Raw genomic sequence first — 12,340 nt, 5'->3', positions numbered from 1 at the left:
ACAACGGTAAAAAACACGATTTAAATCCATTTCTGATCACTATTTTTTCATTTTATTGCAAATAAAAAATTCACAGGACATTATTTTTAAGATGGATCATCTATATATGGTCCCCTTGGAACGAGTTGTCAAGAAAGACCTTTTCTGTAAAGAAGGGCAGCAAAGTTAATTTTTGAAAATTGATTTAAAAATCTATTTTAAATCCTTTACGGTCGTACAAAGGGTTCTTGTACTCAGAAAAATTAGCTATATCACTGTGAATAATAATATCAAAAATTTAGGCTTAATTTTAGGACCCAATGAGCCGAAGTACTGACGAATTCATTCATTGGGTCCAAAAATGAAGCTTAGATTGCTAATATTATTGCTTATAATATCATTTTTCTGAGTACATTGACCCTTTGTACGACCACAAAGAGTTTAAAATGGGTTTTTAAATAAATAAATAAATAAATAAAAATTAACCTCGCGGTCCTTTTTGACAGAGAAGCTCCTACTTGACAGCTCGTTCCAAGGGGACCATAGTTTATCCATCGAAAAAATGTTGTCTTGTCAAAAAAAATTGCATTAAAATGAAAAAAAGTGATCAGAAATGGTTTTTAATAGTATTTTTACCGTTAAGGTGGTTGATGCCTTCCTCACATTCATGTTGTAATGTAGGTTGTATTTACAAATTTATTTAAGAGTTTTTTTTAATTTTTTTTCATTAATTTTTTTTTTTTAATTATTGTTTTTACCAGAACAGCAATTTTCAATTCTTTTTTTATCACTCTCCAAAATAAAGGAGATAGGAGGGGCTAAATTTAAAAGTGCTGATATGCCAACATTAGGTGACAATGGAATTGCATGCTTCATGCTCCCCTATAGCCTTAAGGAAATCAGAAATATAAAGTCCAAAATCAGCTGCAAATCGGCTGCAAAAGCGCTTTTGATGCAGATGTCAAAACACTTTAGCATTAGCTCGCAGCTGTAAAAGCGCTTTTAGTGCTGAACAGTGATTTGTTTTAGTGCTGGATGGTTACTTGGATATTTCAATAAAAAGTTCGTGTAAATCTTGGTCAAGACAAAATGATGTATTCAGCAACATAATTAATACAGACTTTTTCCAGAAAAGACGCAGACACTGCTTAAGCAATGTGGCAACCGGGCGATACGCATGCTGCGCGACTCTCGCGCGTATGAAAAAAGACCCGACCTTTGAGGTTATGCAAAAATCACCCTTTTTTGCAGCTACAAAAAAACTTTTTCATGGCATAACTTTAAAAGTACTTCACTAAACAGTATAAAATTTAATAGGGCTTTAGGGGATACCAAAAGGAACAGAATAAGGCGGATCCGGCCAAAATCGGTTCAGCCAGTTCTGAGATAATCGTGTGGAAAAAAATCATGTCTACACACATCCCCACAGACATTTGTGCAGAATTTGATACGGTATAGGTCGAGGTATAGGTATACGTGAAGGCATATCTAGGAGGTGTGTTTAAGAAGTTCATTTTTCGATTGATTTTTTAGCCTTGCCCCAGTGGGAAGGCAAAAAAGAAAGATTTGTTATAAAACAATTAACAGGGCCAATACCTCCCAAGAATTGGGGTCAAGAAATAGATTTACAAACAGCAAAACAAAAAAGAAAGGAACGATTTCCATCTTGGCTTGCTTTCGCTGTTGTTATTTCTCATTTGAAATTTTCCTTGACCGGTTTCTTACCAAGTGCGTTTTTTTTTTCTCTTCTAGAACGATGATGAGTATGCCAATCCAAACAACTTTGTAGTATACAAAGAATACATTTATCCCGCAATCTATACTCCGACACACAAATAAAAACCATAAAAACTACTAGGTTTATTACATGACCGCAGAATTGAAGAATTTCTGCAGCTTCTGCAAGATACTGCAGCGTGCAAAAGTAACTTCTTTGCAGCTTGTTCCGGTACTTTTTTGCAACTCTCTCTGTTCAACCAGAGGCTGAAATCGAATTCCCTACGTCCCCTCTGATCAATACACATGTGGTAGGGAAATAAACACACAGGGGACGGACAAGAATATCGTCTTGCACGAACACTCTCTTCTGCATGTTTTGCAAAAGTTTTTTTGCTCTCTTACAGATTTTCAGCAAAAAAGAGAGTTGCAGAAAAGAACTTAAAAGGTAACTTTTGCTAGGTATGTGCAAAATTCTTCAGAAGATACAGAAATTCTGCATTACTGCGGGCACAGGAATAGACCTTTTTATAGAGGGAAAGGAGCCAGTCAGAAGAAGAGAGAAGATTCTGGAGTTTTTTTTAATAGGAGAAAAGTATCTATTGTTGCTGAAAAGTACGGATGCACTCTTGTGTAGAATTGCAGAATTCGGCAGGTGCTGGAATATCATTTTTTTCCAAACTACTTATTAACTCTAATCCAATCGCGGCATTTTGACAGTTGTTAGTTTTCCGGATTTGTTTGCCGTAAAACATGTTTTTACTGGCCATTGTGCTCAGTGTATAAGCTAATGCTAATGCTCCCTAAATCGCTACCAAGCTTAAAATAATGCCCACCCCTGCCGCATTCCACTCGCGCACAGCCAAACTGTCACCGGTCTGTCAAATGCGTCACGAACGTGCAATTTTCAATCCATCCTCGAAACTCGCGACGTGTAGAGTTGCAGCAGACAGCCGATTTTCCCGTGGCTATTTCGGTCGAAAGTTTGCATAAAGTGACAATATTATGCGCTAAAACCCGCCGGCGGAAGTGTTAGCACAGTGACCAAGGCAGCCCGGTTCCCGGAAGGACGTTTGCGGTTGTAATTTTCATTCAGGTGAGGGCGAAAAACCGGATTTTTTTTTCTTGGGGGAGAAGCATGCTCTGGTGGGGAAGAAATTTTTGGGGCTAGCTCGTGCTGATAAATTTGGAACCATACTTTTTACGAATTGAACTGATAAGACTTGTTAGTGGTGTGGTAATTTTATTTTGATAAGAAGCCGAATTGGGGGCCAAAGTTGAAATGATGCAATGTTCAAGAAATCAGCTTTGGCTGATGCATTTTTCTTTTCTAACTTTTTTTTCTGCTAGCAAGAGGAATGACAATGTCTGGTGTTTTATTTCGATGTGTGCAAACCCCCCTACCAATACAAACAAACCGTTATGTAAGCCGAGCGCCGGGTGCCGGTGGCGAAAAGGGGGGAGGGACTCTTCCTCGTCGTCACAAGTCACAAGAGAAATCTGGTTGTGATGGCACGGTGGTGCACGAAATGAGGATATTTGGGACAAAATTAGCTTTTTTAGCACTATTTTTATTATTATTATAATAATTTAAAAATAAAATTTTAATATTTTCGAAAAAATAAGGTATTTTGTGAAAAATTTAGTGTGCTACAAAAAACTGTTATAAAATGCTTTTTCCTTTTTATAAATTTCTTTTTGTAAATATACCGTTTTTTTCCGAAAGCTCTTAAATTTTCATAATTTACAATATGAGTGATGTCGAAACCTCTAATCTGGGCAATCGTCCTGTAATGTCCGTCAGTAGTCTTGTCGTACATTACAACTAAAATCCGATCTGCCATTGAATTAGTACACTTCGACCAAATAAACACTGACGTATGGTTCTGACTCTAGGATAAATGCACAGTTGTGTGTTATTCATAAGTCCGAATTATTCAATAACTATTATTCATATAAGTTTTTTCTCCTGTCTCGTCAGAGGCGCTGGAGCAGAAATCCCACGTTAGAGGGGCCATGCCCCGGGGGGCGTAGTGCCAATAGTTTCGTTTTTTTATTCATATAAGTCCAAATATTCATTTGCTAACTCCTTGGGCATGAGTAAGGACCTCGACGCCGTTAGCAATGTTGGCTTTAAAATAAAATTTCGTGATAATATCACTTCCACCTAGCCAACATTTTTGCCATGCGAAGCGGGCCTCGACGCTGTGTCTAGGTTTAATTCCTAGCTAGGAGCCATCAGTGTCTTAAGAGGTGGTCCCAAGGCCGAGTAGGAGTTCATAAAGCAAATTATTCGTCTCCCACCCCTTTTAAATTGACAAATGAACTCTGAAACCAGCGCTTACTCAAAACAGAAACAGAGGCCTCTTATAGGCATTGTAGGATAGAATAGATTTTGAAATTTATTTAAAAAAATGTTACGTGCATAAATTTGAAACTTCCATTTAAGTAATAATACAAAGCATTTTGATATGTCAAAATTTCCATTGAGTCTCGGTCAATCAATAATGTAATGATATCGGACAAAATTCGTTAATCTGTTGAACTAACGGTTTTCGGATTATGGTTGTATAGACCATTGTTGCGAATCGAGGATCTACACTCAGAAAAAAGTACTGGCGAAAGTACGTCTTATGACCATTCGAGATCAGGATTTTACTAGAATGTCATAAGATTTTCTTATGTCTGGGAGGGGAAATTGGACAAAGCCGTCACTTAAGATTTCCATTGAGCTATCTTATGATATTGGTACGAAGATTTTTATGACTTCAACAATAATTTTATTATGCATATCAGTGTTAATTCGTAAATTTTACTCGTAATTTTCATTGAGCAATCTTATGATATTTGTAAGAAGTTTTTTCTGACTTTTGCTTTTTTGTTTGTATTTAAGTAAACAATTTTTAGGAATAGATACAATCGGTAAAAACCTATAACTATTCGGTCTGAAATAGTATGATCCAATAAGTTCAAGAATGGAAAATTTTCTACTGGATTCTACCGAACCGGTCAGGGACTTGCCGGAACCTTCAACTGGTGTCTCGATCGGTAGAATTGCGTTCGTCGCCCAACTTCCGCGGAGGCTCGGGATCGATTCTACCGGACCGGTCTGCGGAGTGAAATTTAGGTTAAATTCTAGTTTCATTACAAATATATGTACTTACGTTAAAAATTGCGAGTTGGTTCTGGCCGGGGGCCACAGGATCCGTGCCGTTCTTGCCGGAGACTCCAACTGGCATCTCGATCGGTGAACTGGTGCTCTGGGATGTGCTCGTCGCTTCGCTTTTACTATTGATCTAGACCGAGTCTAAGGAATCGGCTTCAATTGTGAAATTAAAGTCAAGGTCCTGTAAAATTAACTCATATAGTGAAGTAATAGTTTACTTTGCCATGAAAAACTTAAAAAGCAATAAGTTACGTTACGGGTCCTCCATTCGGAAACAACTTCCCACAAATTGTTTACGACGAATTCAGGTAATAAGGCTAAGCCAATACGATTCGCTCTTCCGACGCCATATCTATTTTCACACTGCTGACGTTTGTGAATAGCGAATGTCCAAACTATTAAATCCATAGGAAAATCTTATGAACTTTGTTGAAAGTTCTTATAAAAAAACAACAACATGGCACTGAACGAATAGCATTGGAAAATCTTATTGTAATGTTGAGAGGGATGTCCAAACAGGTCCGTTCAGTAGATTGATAAGGGTGGTAATAATTCTTTATTGACCTAACATATCATTGACTACTATGATCTACTAAATCATAGACTACTATAATATTACAATATATCACATCTCTTCCTTGTTTTAACATGAATTTTAATTTAGATTTTCTTTAAATTGATATAATGAATAATCATATAAGTAGTTCGGTTTCATGGAAATCCTTATCGAAGTACGCGTGCTGACATCTTCTCCAATCGTTGTGCTGCCGTTTTGCCTTCCTCACCTCACTGAGGCAAGGCTATAAAATCACTCGAAAAATTAACTTCTTAAATACGCCTCCTAGATATACCTTCACGTATACCTATCGACTCAGAATCAAATTCTGAACAAATGTCTGTGGGGATGTGTGTAGACATGATTTTTTTTTCCACACGATTATCTCAGAACTGGCTGAACCGATTTTGGCCGGATCCGCCTTATTCTGTTCGTTTTGGGGTCTCCTAAGACCCTATTAAATTTTATTCTGTTTAGTTAAGTATTTAAAAAGTTATGCCAAGAAAAAGATTTTTGTAGATACAAAAAAGGGTGATTTTTTGCCTAACCTCAAAAGGCCGGGTCTATTTGTTTACGTGCGAGAGTCACGCCAGATGCGAAACGCCCGGTTGCCACATTGCTTCAAATGAGAGTCTGCATGTTTTCTGGAAAAGTCTGTATCAGGTATATATTTTTTCATAAACTTATTTTCATTATTACATTGTAAATGTGAGGAAGGCACCACCCACCTAATGGTGGATTAAGAAACGTTTTTCTCAGTTGGATTGACATATCTATCATTTATTTCCTTTTCAAAATGGACTCTCTGAAAGTGGTTTCTTTGCATGATTAACATGTTTATCCAATTCAACTCCGGTTTACTTATTCTTGATAGTTAATCTCGTTCCAGTCCTTTTAACTACAATATGAGACTGTGGATTGAAATTGTAAGTCATTTTGTTCTTATTTCCGACATCAATCGAAGAATCTTTTGCTTTCCTCTTTGTATCTCCAATTAGTTTTATTTGAATTGGAAATAATTTCTCTGCAAAATAAATAGAATGTACCTGAGCTCTGTCTGACTCATGAGTACGGCAAACTTTTAGCATTTAATCTAAAGTTCTGTCACATTCAAGATATTTTGCCCGTAATTTATCATCATTCAGCGTCGCAAATACAATTTGATCCATCAACATCTCTTCAAGTTGATCATCAAAACCACATAGTTTTGCTTGAGAACATAAAGGAATAACAAAATGATCCAACTTTTCTTTAGGATTGAACAACATTCACCGAAAACGATGTCTTTCATATCGTAATGACATTTTTTGTGCAAAATAGTTGTAGCAGCATAGCAGCTTCAAATAAATTTTCAACAGTATTTTCTCCACATGTCTTAATAACTTTTCTGACATCAGGTCCGCCAAAAAAAAAAAAAAAAAAATGTAGAGCATTTAACATTTCATTGTGAGCATTAATTCTTTTCAATGCCATTAGAGCCAAAAAAAATGATCTTTCCATACTCCCCATCGAACATTGGTTGGTCCAGTAAAATGTTACACTCCAACTAAAATATATTTTGATAAATATCATATTGAAATAAATTAAGTTTCTAGACTTCAGTGAAAAATATATCTCAATTTATTCAGATTTTCTGTTTGCCAATTTATTTTATTTGTACTTGTCAGACCGGAATCTGAACAACAAAGATTAAATGAATAGATCATTCCAATCCCGGTTGACCGGAGTCAAACCGATATCTTTGTTAGGCCGGAACCTCAACAAATTAGATCGAACGAACGTATTCGTTCCGATCCCGGTTAACCTGAGTCAAACCGATTCTTTGTCAGGCCGTAGCCTCGACAAAATAGACCGAACAAACGGATTTGTTCCGATCCCGACAGACCTGAGTACTGTCGATTCCTTTGTCAGGCCGGAGCCTCGACAAAAATGAATCAAACGAACGGATTCGTTTCGATCCCGGCAGACCGGAGTACTACCGTTTCTCTTGCCAGACCGGAGTCTCGACAAAAATCAGATTGAACGATTAATTCGTTCCAATCCCGGCAGATCGTAACCTTACCGATTAAAAAAAAAAATGGCTGAAATTTCTTATAATTTGAAATTATTATTTTTTTAATTTTTTTCTTTATACATTTAGACTTACTCTCGCCATCTTAACTTGAATGTTCGATAAATTTGATTCTAATAGTTCACAGTTTAAATTTTGAAATAAATTGATCTTCAGTTCCAAATTTGATTTTTCAGTAAACAACTTCAACTTCTTCGTTTCCAAGACTCCCGCTCGTCGCCAATGTAATGTTGAGAGGGATGTCCAAACAGGTCCGTTCAGTAGATTGATAAGGGTGGTAATAATTCTTTATTGACCTAACATATCATTGACTACTATGATCTACTAAATCATAGACTACTATAATATTACAATATATCACACTTATGTAAAGCATGCGCTGATTCGATCTGATCTCATAAGCTTTGATAAAGCTTTCATAAGCCTAATTATAAATTTCGTGAGCGCCTCAATGGACACAGCTGGGACCTCGTTCATAAGACGTAACTTATGGTATTATTAGGAGCTTTTCCCTCAGTGTACTGTAATTCTGACGATCAAATGGAGCCTAACATTTCAAAAGGGCGCATGGGTTTTGTGAACAGGAGTGTGTCTCCTTCACTTAAATTACAGTTTACATAAGGTATGATAGAGATGCACTCTTGTTTGCAAGGCTTTATGCCCTAATGAAATGAAAGGCACGAAATAGTCGTCTTAATGACGAGTGTTCAAATTATGAACTGTTCATTTATGTTTATGGACTGTTCATTTATGTTTATTGGTTTTTGGAAGCGGAAAGACTGGTTTAAAAAGGTCCTTTACCTTATTTGGCGTTGTAATAAAAAAATTGAGGATTTGAGATTAAATTTACTTTCAGGCAGTTTAGTTTAGGTTGTTGATTAAAGTTAGTTAGGTTTCCGTAGATGAATAATTAGATTTAAATGATTAGTTGATTTGGTCGAAGTGTAATATTTCATTGGCAGATCTGTTTCTAGTTGTAATGTACGACAAGACCACTGACGGACGTGACAGGTCGGCAGTTAGTTTTAATTTTTTGTTCTCTAGTATTTTTTTTATTTCCTTTCAATTTGGAATACATCATAGGTTTCTTTTGTATAGATCTCCGATTTGTTACATTTTTTTATTTAATTAACTAAAAAATTTAATTATTCCGGGCTTTTTTACTTTGAATCACAATTTCAGATTTTCTTTATTCAGTGTTAAACTGCTCAAGTCAATACTAGTTCGGCCACTACCCTTTTTTCCACAAGAAACCGGACCGCGTCCCCCACCTTGCTCCGTAAAACGAAAACGAATATCAGAAAAACCTCAAAAATTTATATAATACCAATTTGGGTATTAGTAATGGAAAAGGGGGTAGGTGTACGCATTCCCATTGTAATTTACCCTTGCTCGGGAAGATAACAAAATTTCCTTTAAATTTGATTCACAGATTCTCATCTGTTTTGAAGTTTTCACAATCAAAATCGACATTAGAAGGTTGTATGCTTATTTTTTAGCTATTTCTTGGATAACATTTTTTGAAAGTTGAGCAAGCACTTTTTAAATTGTTTGTTGTTTAAATAAACTTTGTTGAAACAATTTTGTTGCTCTTCTGCGAATTTGAAATACCTATTTTAATTAGTTTTTTTTTTTTCATTAATATGTCTCTTCCAAGTATTTTTTTTTTCATGTACAATAAAAATCTCCTCAATGCACTATTTTTCAATTAATTTCAATTTATTTTTAAGTAGTTCATGACTTGGAACTTTTGATGTATTTAAAGACCACATAATGGTAAGAAAAAAAAGAAAAGAAAACAAAAATATGTCCGATTTCACTCTGTACATCATGTTCGATACACAGTTTTAAAACTGCAACAAATATTGACCTTCCCGCGGCGCCAAACTGTCTCACTGTGCCATTTCTTCTGAATGAAGCAAATAAGAAGAGAGTGAGAGGAAGACCAAAAATGCCAGGGATCTCCAAACAGATTGTCGTCATAACTGACAATAGATGCAAGAAGTGGGGGGTGTTGTGGGTGGTAAACAGCTTTCTTCTCCTCTTTCTTCGCGTGGGTGTATTTCACAACGTGACCGATAACGTCGCCATGCTCTCTACCCTCCCCCCACACGTAACGTCGCGTTACTCGCGCTGACCGTGGCAGTGAAATAAATACACACTCTGCACTCGCTTAATTTAGCTCTCGCTCCCCGTGAGCATGAACAGTTCTAAATCGAGTTCTACGATTGCAGGTTTCATCAAAGCACAAAACAGAACGATGGTAGAGGAAGCAGCAGCGCTCAAGGAGGAGTCCAAGAAGGCAGCGAAAAAGGCCGCAGCCGCCGCCGCGAAAGCAGCCAAGGTGAGTTCCTCGAGGTCGATGCTGTGTGATGAGGACTAATGTTTTTGGTTCTTTTTAGAAAGCGGAACATAAGGCGGCCGCCGCTGCCGAAAAGGGCCAGACGGAGAATGTCTCGGCGGAAGGTGGTGAGGACGCCGGCAAGGACTATTCCGAGGGTTTGTACGGTGCGACCAAGATGATCCAGAGTACCTGCCGGCATGCGGACCGTGCCTTTGTGGCCGTGCACGACCTGTCCGGATGCGAGAAGGACGCGCTGGTGTGGGTTCGTGGTCGCGTCCACACGACCCGTAGCAAGGGCAAGCAGTGTTTTTTGGTGTTGCGCCAGCAGAGCAGTACCGTGCAGTGTGTGGTGGCCGTCAACGACAAGGCCGTGTCTAAGCAGATGGTCAAGTTTTCGGGGAGTGTGCCGCGTGAGAGCATCGTCGACGTGCGCGCTCGAGTTGTGCCGGTGGCGGCGAAGATTGAAGCTTGCACGGAGCAGACGCTGGAACTGCACGCGACCGAGTTCTACCTGGTTTCGGCGGCCAAGGCCCAGCTGCCGCTGCAGATTGAGGACGCTGCGCGGCCGGAAAAGTCCGACGATCCGGAAGCGCTCAAGATTCGTGTCAACCAGGACACTCGGCTGGACAACCGCGTGCTGGATCTGAGAACGCCCGCCAATCAGGCCATCTTCCGGCTGGAGGCGGGAGTGTGCAAGCTGTTCCGTGACATTCTGGCCGCGCAAGGCTTCACTGAGATCCACACGCCGAAGATCATCTCGGCGGCGAGCGAGGGCGGTGCGAACGTGTTCACCGTGAGCTACTTTAAAGATTCCGCGTACTTGGCTCAGTCGCCACAGCTGTACAAGCAGATGGCGATCGCGGCCGACTTTGACAAGGTGTTCACCGTGGGAGCGGTCTTCCGAGCGGAAGATTCCAACACCCACCGGCATCTGACGGAGTTTGTGGGGCTGGATCTGGAGATGGCCTTTAAGTATCACTATCACGAGGTGCTGGACACGATCGGCAATACGTTTACGGAGATCTTCAAGGGACTGCGCGACAAGTGAGACCGATTGAGTTTAAAAGTAATTTCAATTTCTAACTCTGTAACTATTTCACTTCAGCTACGCCCGCGAAATCGCCGCCGTCGGTCAGCAGTACAACGTGGAACCGTTTAAATTCCTCGAACCCCCGCTCAAGCTGGAGTTTGCCCAGGCCGTCGCGATGCTGCGCGAGGCCGGCGTCACCATGGACGACGAGGAGGATCTGTCGACGCCCAGCGAGAAGCTGCTCGGCCGACTGGTGAAGGCCAAGTACGACACCGACTTCTACATCCTGGACAAGTTCCCGCTGGCGGTGCGACCCTTCTACACCATGCCGGACCCGTCCAACCCGAAGTACTCCAACTCGTACGACATGTTTATGCGCGGCGAGGAAATTCTGTCCGGCGCGCAACGTATCCACGATCCGGAGTACCTGGTCGAGCGAGCAAAGCATCACGGAATCGGTAAGACTCCTCATCACCCCACAGAAAAAATAAAAAAAAAACTAACAATTCGCTCGACCCCCCGCAGACACCTCCAAGATCGCCGCCTACATCGAGGCGTTCCGGTTCGGGTGTCCACCGCACGCCGGCGGCGGCATCGGCATGGAGCGCGTCGTGATGCTGTACCTGGGCCTGGACAACATCCGGAAAACGTCCATGTTCCCGCGCGACCCGAAGCGACTCACACCCTAAGGGACTGCGGCTCAATTTTGTTTTTCTTTTTTTTTCGTTTCAACATGCTCATTCCCCAAATTTCTCGACCGTTGTGTTTTTCTGTTTTCCTTCTCGTACTAGGCAAAAATTGTGAACCAGTGTAAACGAACAAAAAAAAAAAACGAGGGAATCGAAAATCCACCACTTTCAAAAAAGACTTAATTTAATCCCAACAATTGGAAGAAAAAAAAGCGCATAAGAATTATCAAAATTTGTCAAACAGATCACACGAGAAGACTTGAAGTTTTTTTTTTGTTTCGATTAATTTTCCTTTTCAAGCGATCAAGTCCAAGACTTGAACAAAAAAAAAGGTCGAACCTGGAGTTCGCGCGAAAAGCATGGTAAAACTGCGTGTGTGTGGTGAACGCGTGCGTAATTGCTAGAGTGAGCACAGCCCGAGAGATATGTGACTTAAAAAATGCAAATAAAACTGAGAAAATTCGACTTTGAAAACGTGCTTTCATGTCTTTCCTTCGAACGCAAAGTCTAACACCCGTCTGTTGTCTCTCATCTGTTTCCACAACCACGTGTCCTTTCGCTCTGTTTTTGTTTTCTCTCGTGAATGTGTTTTTTGCTCGTTTTTACTACACGCTCTTCGATGGTATTGGCGAATATGCGCAGAACTTGAAATTATTATCCTTTTGGAGCATTCAGAGTTGGCAACGACAAAACGTAAACAAATACATATGTTTTACTCTTCTTATTGGTAAAAATCCATGAAATCATTATAACTAGTATATTTACCTAAATGTTATAAATAACGTATAC

At 39.6% G+C, this 12,340-nt stretch overlaps 1 protein-coding gene across 1 annotated transcript; it reads left to right on the top strand.

Annotated features, from left to right (window-relative positions):
• Positions 1 to 2,583: 2,583 nt before the first annotated feature.
• Positions 2,584 to 12,028, top strand: LOC6053686 (aspartate--tRNA ligase, cytoplasmic). The gene is made up of 5 exons (XM_038263294.1): positions 2,584 to 2,791; positions 9,723 to 9,832; positions 9,891 to 10,876; positions 10,938 to 11,320; positions 11,388 to 12,028. The coding sequence occupies exons 2-5, from the start codon at positions 9,749 to 9,751 to the stop codon at positions 11,549 to 11,551; spliced, it is 1,617 nt and encodes a 538-aa protein (XP_038119222.1). The 5' UTR covers positions 2,584 to 2,791; positions 9,723 to 9,748; the 3' UTR covers positions 11,552 to 12,028.
• Positions 12,029 to 12,340: the final 312 nt, after the last annotated feature.

Source organism: Culex quinquefasciatus, chromosome 3 (genome assembly GCF_015732765.1).
Source record: "Culex quinquefasciatus strain JHB chromosome 3, VPISU_Cqui_1.0_pri_paternal, whole genome shotgun sequence".
NCBI classification, from domain to species: Eukaryota; Metazoa; Arthropoda; class Insecta; order Diptera; family Culicidae; genus Culex; species Culex quinquefasciatus.
This window is presented reverse-complemented; position numbering and strand designations above follow the sequence as displayed.